Below are 15163 nucleotides of genomic sequence, written 5' to 3' on the forward strand. Positions count from 1 at the left end.
TTCACTCACTTCTTTTCATTCACTCTGTCAAGTGAGTGTGTTGTGTGTGCTTTGGAACAGCCTCTCCCTAATAGCAGACCAACATTCAATCTACATTTAAAGGTTCAAACTTAACATTGATTTTTCATCAGGTTTGCACCCTGAAATATTGTTATTTCATGATGAAAAATAGATCAAGATCAACATAAAATCGATATTTGTTAAACTTAAATTAAATCACTTATTTTACATTGAATCAACATTGAAACAATAACAAATCAATCTTGCTTTATGTACAACAGGATCTTAATTAAATCTTAAATAAATAGAATAAATCTTACTTTATTTCTATGCCGGTGAATCACGTCCATTTTGACATCTTTCAAGCAGAGACTACAGGGCTGAAATTAACATGGTTTTGACCCCAAAAAGTCATTAATTCCAAAATTATTGATTAAACAACTCCGAAACAAACAGCATTACCTTCTTCAATTATTACTAACCAGTTTGATTTTATTTTTGTCAGACGACTACAAAAGTTTTTACTGAGAATTAACAGAGGTTTAGATGGTGATGTTTTATTGTTTCATTTGAAGTTACCTTTATGGTGATCAGTGTTCACTTTAGTTGACCTCTTGACTCTTCACTTTATAACGTTCATTTTTCTCTGGCTGCTGTAACTGTATGTTTATAAAGCATTAGTTATAGCAAGAAAAGTCCTGAGAATTTTTTATCAGATCATGCTGGTTATATAAAGTAATAATGACATAATTGTTATGAAATATGCCAAACTTACTGATCCCATGCAGTTTATATATCCGTATATATTATTGATATATATTACATTAGTGTGTTATATTATTAGTGTGTTATATTATTAACATATATTACAACAATCAGTTATAAATGATTTGTGTGATACACATTAAAAGCATTATAGCATAACTTAGACATCAACAATCAGCATATGAATCTCAACAATGGAGACAATCAATAAAATATTCAGATAAACAGATCAACTCTAAACAAAACTGGCTACTAAAAATCACAACAAAAGCACAAATAAAAGCAAATAAAGAAAATAGTAAGACCATTCAGCTGCAGAATTTATTCATTCCGCAATGCATGCTGGGAGTCATTGATGTGTTTTGTTCTCTGCTGGCACCAGTGGCGCCTCCAGGATTTTTTTCATAGGGTGGCCGAAAGGGGCCAGCAAAAATGTTAGGGTGGCACAATACCAGCGCTTAATTTGAGCCGGAACACGTTCCGTCACCTCCGACATTGGATCCGGAAACTTTTTTATTGGATCCATCATCCGGCACCTCCCGTGTCACTAAAATTAAATGCCTAAATGAAAAAAATAAAAAAAATACTTTTTGTGTAGTGTTCAATATTTGTGACGTGCGCGCTTGTTGTACGAGTCGAGATTGCTGTATAGCCTCGATTGTTTCACTCAGAGGAAAAATGTAAAAAAGACAGGAAAGTTTGCTTAACTTTTTCAAATACGCTGGACAGTCAGATCCGAAACAAGCAAAAATCGTTTCCGCTGATCAAAAAGGAGACCACGCGGTGGACACAGCCTAGTATCGACATAATATCTCGTTATTTCGAAAAAATAAGGGGACATTCTAATCTGCATTAAGCCACATTGGTTTTATATGGGAGGAAAATGCTTAACGTGTAAATGCGTTCATATTATGGGCTCATCTGTTGAATAACAACATCGAGGGGAAGCTCGATTTTTTGTACATAGCATAGCCTATTTGTTAGGATTTTAGTATCATAATGATTAATAAATGCACGCGTAATTATCCGTGAACTTGATTTGAACAAATACCTTTCAACTTGTGCAAAATTCAGAATTAAATGAATGTGCAGAAATTTGTACAACTAGAGGGTATGTAGGCCTACTATAATGTTGTAGCCATTAAAAAACGCATTTAGTTTCATATTTGTTAAAATATTGTAATGTTATTTTTTTTTTCCATTTATGTTGATTTATGAAAAGTGAACAGAACAACACGAGCGAGTAAGGATGTGCAATATGAGACATGGAGCGGGTCAGACATGATTTTGACCGTTGAAGTTGAAGTTGTTTTGTAGAAAAGCCTTTCTTTAAAGTGAATTTCGTTTTGTATAAATTGTATCTTAATTTTAATCAATTTTTCATCAACCAATTGCCTGTATTTAATGAATAGGCTACGAAACAAATATAACGGAGGCGCCTGCGCGCTCACTTGCATTGTTGCATGGTACGTGAACTAGCACATCCTAACTTAACGAAACTCGGTGTATGCCTCACACAGACATGACAAATAAATCAAATACACAAAGCTTGAAATGTCTTTAAACGAAATAATTCAAAACGAAAAAAGAAAAAGGCTACTCTCTGATTATGTAATCCATTAGGCTTATTATGAGAGAGCGGTCATATAGGGATTGTCAAAGTTTTTTTTCTTTTTTTTTTTTCGTCACCTTACTGAATTTTTCGTCAACGATACCAGGGACACCGAAGCAGCGGGGGACATGAAATTTGGTGGGCATGTAGCCCCACTAGACTTCTAAGGAAAAATTTCGTTTGGTCCCCGGGGGCCACTCCCCCCCCGCGCTGGGCCCCCCCAAACCCCAAAAAATGCAGTTTTTCCTAAATAACTACCTGAACCGTGGCACCGAGGATGAAGAAATTTTTATGGTATGTTGGTCTACTAGACTTTTACGGAAAAATTTCGTTTGGTCCCCGGGGGCCACTTCCCCCCCCGCACTGGGGCCCCCGTAAATTTTTCGTCAACGATACCAGGGACACCGAAGCACCGGGGAACATGAAATTTGGTGGGCATGTAGCCCCACTACACTTCTACGGAAAAATTTCGTTTGGTCCCCGGGGGCCACTCCCCCCCCGCGCTGGGCCCCCCCAAACCCAAAAAAAATCAGTTTTTCCTAAATAACTACCTGAACCGTGGCACCGAGGATGAAGAAATTTTTATGGTATGTTGGTCTACTAGACTTTTACGGAAAAATTTCGTTTGGTCCCCGGGGGCCACTTCCCCCCCCTGCGCTGGGGCCCCCGTAAATATTTCGTCAACGATACCAGGGACACCGAAACACCGGGGAACATGAAATTTGGTGGGCATGTAGCCCCACTAGACTTCTACGGAAAAATTTTGTTTGGTCCCCGGGGGCCACTCCCCCCCCCGCGCTGGGCCCCCACTTAACCCAAAAAATGCAGTTTTTCCTAAATAACTACCTGAACCGTGGCACCGAGGATGAAGAAATTTTATGGTATGTTCGTCTACTAGACTTTTACGGAAAAATTTCGTTTGGTCCCCGGGGGCCACTCCCCCCCCCCGCGCTGGGGCCCCCGTAAATTTTTCGTCAACGATACCAGGGACACCGAAGCACCGGGGAACATGAAATTTGGTGGGCATGTAGCCCCACTAGACTTCTACGGAAAAATTTCGTTTGGTCCCCGGTGGCCACTCCCCCCCCGTGCTGGGCCCCCCCAAAACCAAAAAAATGCAGTTTTTCCTAAATAACTACCTGAACCGTGGCACCGAGGATGAAGAAATTTTTATGGTATGTTGCTCTTAAGGGCCCACATCAACCTAGCCCATAATCACTCATTTGTGATTTGCGCCCCTCCCATAAAAAATGAAAATGCAATATTATTCTGCTTTAATCGCCCCTATCTTCAGTGGAGATGTTCAGAACTGCACCATATTTCATGTGTATGATTAACTTGACATCCTCTGGGGGTATCCTCTGCTAAGTTTTGTAGAATTTCATCCATGGGGGGGTATAAAATAAATTCATTTATGTGCACATTTAGTACATTTTTTAGTACACTCATCGGCCTGTAGATGGTGCTGTTGAGCGAAGGGTTGCTGGTTTAGGATGATACTGTCACACACACACATGCAGGAATACAAACAAACGCAAGCATGCACACACACTGACATCCACACGCACAGACACACACCCATACACACACATACAAATCCACATGCACAGACACACACACACAAACACACACGCGCACACATGTACGCACACATACATACACGCACAGACACACACACACACACACACACACAGACACACACATACACAACACACACACACACACACACACACACACACACACACACACACACACACACACACACACACACAGACAGACATGCACATACTATTACTTTTTTTAGGTATATACATAAACACGCAATACAGCCAAATTACTCCACGTCATTTATTTTTGTGGAAAGCCAGTGCAGGCCTGAGCGGCGGTCATATTTTGTACCGCGATGCGGTACATCTAGTTTATGTGCATTTCTCTCTATAGGCGCGTTCACACAGAGATGGCGATCGTCAACTTCATCTTTGCAGCCGAGTCGACACTTTTAGAGAAAACACTTGTTTATTAATAAAAATCAATACACGCGTCACCGGATTTACAGATGCATGCACACATATTATTTCGAAATAACTAGATATTGTGTTGAAATAAAATTATTATTAATAATAGCCTACATCTTTTAGAATAGGCCTATTTGATTGAATGCTGAATGTTGCGCTTGTTCAATTTAATAAAATTAAAACTTGTTGTTTAACTAAGCTGTTTAAATTTAATTGAAAGACTCACGCTGTATGAAATCTATCGAGTCGGTCAGCGCCACCACCAACACAGTGACGCAGACAGAGATGAAAATGTGGAATAAAGCTGTTATTTTTGTTTTATTTGCACAAGTATTCTCGTAGCTTCGTAAAATTACAGTTTAACCACTGATGTCACATAGACTACCTTTTCGATCATCTAGGAACTTTTCTGGGCCTTGAACGTCATACTCTGCTGTCTTAATTTGCATTCTGGAGATGAACGGAGGTCTTACACGTTTAGAAATGACACGAATGTGAGCAATTAATGACAGAATTTTTATATGACATACGAAAACCAAGTTTTACTTACATTAAGTTTCCTCTCCTGCGTTGCTTGATCCTCCTGAACTTGAACGAACCATGTCCATGTGCTGCATGCTTCGCGGTATTGCGGCTATGGCGGCTGCACGTGTAAAGTGCGCGAAGTTGCCGCAATGCACGTAAAGAGGGGGAGGGGTTGAGAGCGTATTATACAGCTCATATAATACAAGTTTATTATTTTAATTTTTTAATATAGTGTTTCATTAATAACTATGTTAATTTATAAAATAAAATCACTATACTAAAAACTCCACTCTTTCTGGTTGGGGGGGCCAATGGGGTGGCCAGTGTCATTTTGGGGGTCCCTTGGAGGCGCCACTGGCTGGCACCCAGCATGCATTGCGGCAAGAAAATTTTTGTTGATTGTCACCATTGTTGAGATTCATGTGCTGAGTCTTGATGCCTGTGTGTCTGAATAATGCAAAAATTCAACATTTTTGTGAATTTTTAAATTTCTTTATAATAACTAGTTACTCTTACACTGGTTCTCATGCTGGCAGGCAGCATTTTTATACATAATGACATAATGAGATTTGACAAAAATAAAATCAAACTGATTTGCAATAAGTGAGGATGACAAAGCTGTTTTTGGAGTTTTAAGTTGAACAAAAATCGATTTTATGTTGCTCTTGATCTATTCTTCATTGAAATAACATTATTTCAGAGTGCAAACCTGATGAAAAATTAATTAAGTTTCAACCTTGATTCAATGTTGAAACAATACTCATGCAGTGAGTATGCAGTTTTGGACGAAGCCAAGAACTACAACTGACTTCCAGTCAAAGCCTTAGATGAAATCAAATAAAAGTAAAAGAAGACATTAAATCTCAGCAGAAGAGGATTAAACAACTCCACAAACAGCATTACCAGCTTCACTTATTACTAACCAGACTGACTTTATTTCTGTCAGACGTCTATAGAAGTTAACTGAGGTTAAGATATTGATGATTAATTAGTTAAAAGATTATGTCACTACTGAGTGTTTGCTTTAGTTGGGCTCTTGACCCTTTACTTCCTATGTTAGATTTTTGCATCCAAAGTCTCTAATGAACATTATGTTATACATTGAGGTTTTGCATTTCCAATCCTGTGAAACTACAGTAAGAACAAAATGGTGAACCAATTGCATTTTAAATCTTATTCTTCAGCAATGCACAAGTGTTTATCATTAAACTCTATTGCAATTGCTTTAAAAAAAATTGCTTTAGAAAAACAAATGGGTCACGAGCCCAACTAAAGCAAACACTGACCAAAACAATGGTAGCATCACTTTTTAACCACACTGTTAGACCTTACCAGGTTTTTTTACTGTTAATTGTACAGTTCTTTACTGTAATCTACAGTATGTTAGTGTAAATATGCACTAAATTAAAACTCGATTGACTAATTTCACTTGCAGAAACCGACTGCCTTAAATTGACCAACTGTCATTTAAATGTATTAACAAAAATGTATAGTACTGTAAGTATTACTGTGAACTTATTTCATTTGAGACCACTAAAAAACTGTAGAACATAAAAAGATTTCAACTGGACCACAAATACACTGTCACTGCCTGTTAAACAAAGCAACATGCAGAATATTATCAATGTCTATAGAGCTTCTCTTGGACTGAAGCACAGGCTCTACTCTTCAGCACAACGGTGACCCAAACTAAATATATATATAAAATCAGGTCATATTTTTATCAGTGTAACAGACATGTTGATCCGCTTTATCAAAGTAGAAATGTTCTCCATAAACACCTGCAATTGCTGATAAAGCACAAACTTAAAGAAAGTCAAGGGTCAAGAGCCCAACTAAAGCAAACACTGATCTCCATGATGGTGACCTCAAACGAAACATTTTCAATAAGACATCAACATCTAAACCTCTGTTAATTCTCAATAAGATCTTCTGTAGATGTGTGACAGAATTAAAGTCAGTCTGGTTAGTAATAAGTGAAGCTGATAATGCTGTTTGTGGAGTTGTTTAATCAGATCTTCAGAGAGTTAATGTCTTTTATCTTCAGTTCATCTAAGGCTGTGTCTGAAGAAAGTTGTAATTTGTGTTCTTATTACTCTTTCGAAAGATGATTGAAAGAATGTTTCAGGAACATCACACTACCCTTTAAATAACATTCTAGTAACATTAAGGAAATGTTCTTCTTGGAATGTTAGAAATCAATGCTTCTATATAATGTTGAATTTTAAATCAAAATTAAGTTGAAAGAACGTTTGAGGAACATTATACCTTTTAAAACACGTTCCTTTAATGTCAAGAAAACTGGACATTTTTCACGTTCCCAGAACCAGCACTGAATATTTGGAGAACGTTCTTATAACAAAACTCTGCTAGCTCACACCCACGGCGCCGCCATTTGGTTTACACAAGCGACAACAGTGTAACCAGTTCTAACGCAATGGCAAAAGTTCCAGCAAAGCATGCAAACTGTTCTGTCGTTGCTGCACAGACGAGCACTGAACACTATTTAGGGTCCCAACCTCAGATGAGACAAGAGCGCAGTGGATACATTTTATTTTCAAAGGAAATCCCCCAGAAACAGATAAATCAATGTAACTCCACAACAACTACATAAATGTATCCACTAACCATTCAGAAACGTTCAGGTGCGTTTTTGCTCACACCCAAAAAAGGGCAACTTTGACAAGCTATGATCTGGGGGGTATTTTGAGCTGAAATTTCAGACACATTCTGGGGACACCATAAATTTATGTTACATCTTGTGAAAAGGGGCATAATATGTCACCATTAAATACCCAGACCAGAACGAAAGAGTTGTAAATATTTACTTACAACACAAATAGTTTTAGATTTGTTGGGCCTACTCTTGTGCCCCTAAGGGTCACACCTGGTTTTACCTGGTATTGACCACTCAACAAGAAGTTGCTTTATTGCTAAGACCTGAGGGAAAAGAGAGAGAGGGGAGACGAGGCTCAGCTCGGGAAGAAGAGATAAGAATGAGCCAGATGGATTAGATCAGATTAGCAAGCTTTACTGTTTTATTACAGGTTAGGATTCTCAAATTCAGTCTTAGTGGAAATACATCCTTACAATTTCAGTGGCACACTGGCAATGTTTGCATACTGATAAAGGTTGAAATGATGTCTAGGAGTAGTGACATTGTCCAAGATACAAGAAAAAATATTTTAGAATAGCCATGCAAAATATGATTATACAAATTATAGCTAAACAAAAAGCTAGGAGAAAGCTTTAAGGAGAAAAAGGAGATAAACAAAATCCAACCTGGCACCCCTTGTGGTCATATGAGGAAGTTACAAATACTTGTCACTTTTGATCTTATACATATCAGGTTTTCACTGGTTGTTTAATATCCTTTCTTAAAGGGGTCATGAATTGAGAAGTCAAATTCTCCTTGATCTTTTGACATATAAGAGGTCATTAAAAACCTCCTGTAAATTTTATTGAAACCAAGCTCAGAAAACAACTCGGTTTGGAATTTGTGACATTATGATGTAATAGTGTGACGAAAGACCGCCTCAACTCCTACTTCTACATCATTGCCTCTTTAGCCCCGTCCACTGATTCACGCATGTCATGTAGTAGTAAATACGAGAGATGTTAACACAGGATTACTCCTGCAACAAAACCATAGAGACGCCTCTGAGGATTTACAAGACGTCTTTGCATTGCCATCCTTGTGATCCTAAAATTAAGTAAGCGTAGATTAACTTTATTTTTAACTAAATATTTGTAGTATTTACACATTTAGCGTAGCCTGACGTCGTCATACTCAGATTCTAGTCAGAATATGAGTCTGAAACTGCTCCATTGGGCTGTGATTATGGGGCGTGTTTCAACCGATCCAGGAAGGAAAATGCCTCTGCACTCAATTGGATAGACCTACAACCAATCAGAGCAACGGAGTAAGTGACGTATGTTCTTCATTCATCTTTCCGATCGACAGATGCCTTGAGGTTCGGGCCGAATACCGAGCCCGGAGCCCTCTCCTTGGACATCACGCCAAATATGCATTTATACTATCTGACTTATTTGTCAGTATGAAATCACAATACTCCAGCGGCAGTCGTCTTTGTTGTAAACGAATTCAGCCCAAGCGCTCGTTGGTGACGTGGATGATTACGTTTCTGTTGATCATCTGTCCATCGTCATAAAGTCCGCCCTGACAATTTGATTGGTCCGAACAGCTTTTGTTCGGGCATAATAGCTCCTCAACGGATCGAGTCCAGACCGAACTTCCCGACCTAAAAATGTTGTGGGCGGGGCTAAGTTCGGCTGGCTTCCAGGCTACATTTAGCGGGGATGTTGAAAAAATATTTGAATATGCGAAACTGTTACCCAATCATAGCAGTGGCCGTTTACTTCCAAGTCTTGACTGCGGCGCGTCTATAAAAAAGTGTTTCAAAGAGAAGGTCAAAAACAGGAGAGAAAATAGATTATACTTCTACATTAGGATGTTTTGTGGTGTTAAAATCTTGATAACATTACGAGTGGACGATTCATGACCCCTTTAATACTAGGATCAGAGATTTTCACAGTGACTGGCCCATATTGAGCTGTACATTCCCATAGATTGCATGTACTTGGCTCTTTGGGACTTCAGGTCTGTTGATAGGTTTCACTTTAGTGCTCTTGTCTGTGTTAGGAGTGTCATTCTCGTACAGATTCTCTTCCTGCATCAAGAAAACAAAAGTGCACTAGTAATATGTCTGCTGGGTCATTGCATACAGAATAATAAGTTGGGTTTTTAGGTTATTTTTTAAGTTCAGAAAGCGACTTACAAAATCTTTGGCATCACTCTTCTGTTCATCTCTGCCTTTATTAAGCTTGTTGACAGGCATCACACTGCCTATGGAAATATCAAAACAAAGAATGGTTTTAAAAATACATTGGTCAAATCTTTCTATTGTTTTAATTAAGCTGATAGTAGACATGGCTTGTTTATTTATACCTGTACTTGCTGATGTCTTGCGAACAGCGATCAATCCAACCACAAGTATGATCACTGCTATGACCAGACCAACGACAGCATATAGTATGTATACTGTAGTGTTCGAGGATGCTGAGGAAGAGATAGAAAGATATTTTTGTATCATTAAAGTCATTCAATTAGTCATTATCTGCATCATTTCCTCCAATTAAAGGAGCATTGACTTGTTGATGTACCTACTGTAAAAGATTGTCAGGAATTAAAAGGATTAAAGAGTATTATTTTACGATAAATTAATGTAAGAACTATAAGAAATTACATTGTTTAATTGATTTGTAATTGGATTTACCATATTGGTGATTGTTTATTCATAATCATATTTGTGATCTAGTCAGAAGAGTGACAAATTAAAACATTTGTTAAAATAATGACAAGCTAAAATATGAAATAAGATAATTGGATGATTATAAGTTTGTCGAACTATAATATTATTCGCTTTACTTCAGCATGAAGATTTACCAATATCTTATTTCAAATTCATAATTGTTTGTAGATGGATGTTTTAACAGCTACCGACATTCATATTTGAAAGATGAGACAAGATTAAAAAAATCTTGCCGACGGCAGCTTTAAGTTGCAAGAGGCTGCCGTCAGCAAGATTTTTTAATCATATTCACTGAAACCGACACTATGCTCCGGCAGAACAACATAAATCAGCCGGTTTTAGAAAAAAACCTGCGCTTCTACCTCCACCTGGAGACTGTTATTTGTTTTGGTCCAATCAGGTCCAATCAGCGCAGGGCTGTGTGAGATCTGACTGTCAATCACAGTTCGTGCACACGCCACAGATCCCCCCTCCCCTCTCGCGCACGTTGCAATGTCACATGCACACGCCTGAAGTTCGCAGGTGTGTTGGATTGTACAAAGCTTGATGGCGGAGAGAAAATCTACCAACAAGTTTCCAATTCCTCGGTTAACAACCAGAGCTAGGAGGTCCAAAACAACCAAGGAAAAGAAAATTATGCTCTGATGCTGAAGAGACGGCTGCATTCACAGAAAATCTGGTGCACACGCACTGACAAGCACAAACTCAATGGGAGGGTGCTTGGTGGTAGTGGGGGAGGGGGAGGGGGAGGGGGAGGGGGAGGGGGAGGGGGAGGGGCATGAGAGTTGAAAACATTCAAAATTTTGGCTAAGTCCCCTGAATCTGCCAGACTTGCCGACTGCAGCTTTAAAGGTTGTATCAGCGATTTCAGGCCCAAACATAAATGATCACATTCATCTAATCGTTCCTAACGATCCGCTAGCTGCCCGCCCCATAAGCAGGTCGTCAAAAAAACGCGTCTCTGTAGGCAGCCTAGGCTCTGAGATCTGCACACAAAAACAGTTGGTTTCACCACCACTCAAAACCAAAATAAATAGTGTTTTCGCACGAGTGCAAAACCTCACAACACCCACCCCTGTCAGTGATTGGTTGGAACACTATTTATTTTGGTTTTGAGTGGTTGGTGAAACCAACTGTTTTTGTGTGCAGATCTCAGAGCCTAGGCTGCCTACAGAGACGCGGTTTTTTGACGACCTGCTTATGGGGCGGGCAGCTAGCGGATCGTTAGGAAAGATTAGATGAATGTGATCATTTATGTTTGGGCCTGAAATTGCTGATACAACCTTTAAGATTTTTTTTCTTCTATCAGCTAATGATGCACAGACATCAATACTCGACAAACAAAACACAAAAATGGTGACACTCAACAAATAATAATAAAAATAATAATAATAATAAAAAAGATAAATTCTGAACATTAAAAAATAAATCAATTTTTAATCAATGATAGTGATAATAACAACAACATAATCATAATAATTCAGCATTAGCATTAGCATTAGCATTAACTCGCCATTAGATGAAATCAACTGAAGATAAAAAAAGACATTAAATCGCTCAAGATCTCAGCAGAGGAGGATTAAACAAGTCCACAAACAGCATTACCAGCTTCACTTATTACTAACCAGACTGACTTTATTCTTGTAATTTCTGTTTTAATGAAAAAAATAAAAAATAGATTCATTTAAAGTCCCCATGATGGAGATCAGTGGTTTCTTTAGTTGGGGTCTTGACCCTTGTTTTCAACTAATGTGTTCAGTCTATAGCAGCAGGCGTGGCAGCAGAATACAACGATTTTATTTGTTTCGCGGATCCGTGTGAATGGGGTATTGTTTTGACAATGGTGTCGTCTGTACGTGTAAAACTCAAAGGAAAAACTTCTCTGTTTTAAGCATATTGTGGTCATGTAAATGTACCCTAAATGTCTTTTATCTTCAGTTAATTTCATCTAAGGCGGTGGCTAGAAGTTTCCCTTTTTTCTGTTCGTGTTTCTCTTCCTTCAGTGATTCTGCTTGTTAACAGCAGGTGTTTATCAATGATGCTCAATCATCACTTAATTATCTCATTAACTTCAACACTGCTTCAATGGTACTTTAACTCAGTAGAGTGCATAAACATGAACACTAGGCAGTGTTAAATTATCATTGTCATTTTGCTCTGTATCATTTTTGTCAAATATGGCGTAGTCAATGCAGAAATGGCACATTCAGTCTTAGAATTAATTTACCAGGTTACCTATATGATCGATTACCAACAACAATAAAGAAAATATTTAAGGATGACGCATTTAACAGTAAGAGATCGCCAGGTAGGCTGTGCTTTACATACATGTTCATTTTATATTTTAGTTGTTGTTATTCTTTGTTTTACATCCTCTGAACTGTACCACAAACGCATTGTATTTGTCTTGTACTTTTTGTACTGTAGCCCTTGTCTGTAATATACATATATAAAAAAAGGTAGGCTGGGCATAGCGGTGACAGGTCAAAGTCCTAAAGTCTTCAGACGGGTACAATGGCAGTTTTTTTATTTGACAGAAATAAAGTCTTATGGCAGTTTTTTTATTTGACAGAAATAAAGTCAAACTGGTTTGTAATAAGATGGCAAAGCTGTTTTTGGAGTTGATTTTTTTGCCATGTTAATTTCAGCCTTCATGGCCTCTAATTTAAAGAAGTCACAGACAATATGCAAATATAAATAAGACATACAACATAAGACAATACAACTGTATATATATATATATATATATATATATATATATATATATACTGTATATGTATAATTGCATAGAATCCTGCTGTACATAAAGCAAGATTGAATTGTTAGTGTTTCAATGTTGATTCAATGTAAATGAAATGATTTAATTTAAGTTGAACAAATGTCGATTTTATGTTTATCTTGATCTATTTTTCATCATTGAAATAACATTATTTCAGGGTGCAAAGCTGATGAAAAATCAGTGTTAAGTTTCAACCTTGATTCAATGTTGATCTGCTGTAAGGGATATAATTAAAAACACAACAAGTACTGTTTTTGACTAAGTGTGGCATATTCAGAACTACTGTACAGTGTGAATGACAGCCAGACACCCTGAGAACAATCTACAGGTTTCATACATTTCTGCCAATACATTTGCATGAATTTTGAGGCAAATATTCATATTCATATTCATATTCATATTCATATTCATATTCAATTCATGTTCAAATTTACCATAGCATATCTGTAGCCTACATACATTAGAAAACATTCAGAAAATAAGCCAATAGAGACACAGTGTGTAACATTACCAGGTGAGATGGTCACTGGTGTGACAGTTGCAGAGCTGGTGTTAATGCTGCCAGTGTCTGAAAGTTTGGATGAATAGTGATTAATAAACAGAGACACAAATATCGTGTAGAAAGAGCTCATGTGAATATAATTACCTGCACAGTATGCTGAATTACACATAGTTGTTCTAACCAGCTCATAGACATAATAATTGTCTGGACAGGCTTTGACTTTAATGGGAAAAGACCCGTAATAGCAGCAGTAACCGCTCCAGTGACCGCAGACTTCTCGAGTGACGACTCCATCTGTTACTGTTGGGTGTCCACCACGTATCCACAGTGCAATAACAGTGCCACAGCTGTACTGAACAACACACGTGTCTGGTATATGAGCGCTAGCGTTGTTAATGAAGAGACGATACCAGCCGCTCCAGGAGACAGACGTGTCACAATTGTAGTATGAATGTAAGCCATATGTATTACTGATGGATCTCCATGTATCGTTCAGCACTGTGTAGTTGTAGCAGGGGTCTGCAGAGAGATTAGCTGTTATGAAAATATATTAAGAAATTAACAAGTTTCTGAAAAACATATTATAAAATGTAACCAAAAGTGCAGCATCTGGTGCAGCTTCTAACCAGTTTGATTTTATTTCTGTCAGACGACTACAAAAGTTCTTACTGAGAATTAACAGAGGTTTATATGTTGACGTTGTATTGTTTCATTTGAAGTCACCATTATTGTGATCAATGTTCACTTTAGTTGAGCTCTTGTCCCCTGACTTTATAACATTAGTTATCTTACGAGAGGTTCTCTCGTATTGCGTAAGTTGCTTACGCTACGGGTAAAGTCATCTTTTCTCGAGATATGAAGCCAAAAAATTATCCTTAATTTTTATAATCTTGTCAACGCAGTGCAGCAGCAGTCAGACCTAGAGCAGGCTATCTAGCGTGCTCATTGGCTGCCCTGCGGCAACTGCAGCAGCCTACCACTGAGACTGGCATGACGTCACGCCCAATGAGGGCGCTTTGCGCCCTAATGCGTCACGGCCCGTCAGAAGGGGCTAGTGTTGCTTTCGTCAACGAAAATTATGACGAAATATTGTCGTCAACGAACCGTTACCACCTGACGAAAACGAGACGAGACTAGACGTAAATGCATGGTCATGTGACGATGACTAAAATACATGCATAATGCAATATCGTTGACGAATAAAAACGAGACTAAATGTGGTTTAAAAAATAAAAACTATGCTAAAATGTCTCTTCATTTTCGTTGACCAAAACGAGACGAGACGAAATGTTATAACGTCACGACGAATGAGAGAGTTGTGCGTGAACCCATAGCTTTGTCGGCTTTAAATTCTGGATTGCGATCTGGTCACCCGATTATCAGCAAATTTAACAATATATTACTCCATTAGTTATTCTATTAAAATGTCTCATTGATATATTTGACACATTCATAATCATTACTTTTGCCGGTTCTTTGTGAAAGCTGTAGCCTATGTTATTGGCAGCGTGGTTACATGAACGTCGCATCAGCGCCAGAACATGGAGATTTTATTTTAGAGAATATCGCACAACCTATTCGATATCCTATAATTAAATAAACTAATCGAATATCCAAAAATCGTGACTCATC

General features: G+C 38.1%; 1 protein-coding gene across 1 annotated transcript; it reads right to left on the bottom strand.

Annotated features, from left to right (window-relative positions):
- Positions 1–7933: 7933 nt before the first annotated feature.
- On the bottom strand, positions 7934–14008 carry LOC311281585 (uncharacterized protein). The gene is made up of 5 exons (XM_084394633.1): positions 13676–14008; positions 13541–13597; positions 9887–9997; positions 9717–9784; positions 7934–9608 (listed from the first exon to the last, which is right to left on the bottom strand). The coding sequence occupies exons 1-5, from the start codon at positions 13698–13700 to the stop codon at positions 9468–9470; spliced, it is 402 nt and encodes a 133-aa protein (XP_084250759.1). The 5' UTR covers positions 13701–14008; the 3' UTR covers positions 7934–9467.
- Positions 14009–15163: the final 1155 nt, after the last annotated feature.

Source organism: Rutilus rutilus (genome assembly GCF_951802725.1).
Source record: "Rutilus rutilus genome assembly, chromosome: 2".
NCBI classification, from domain to species: domain Eukaryota; kingdom Metazoa; phylum Chordata; class Actinopteri; order Cypriniformes; family Leuciscidae; genus Rutilus; species Rutilus rutilus.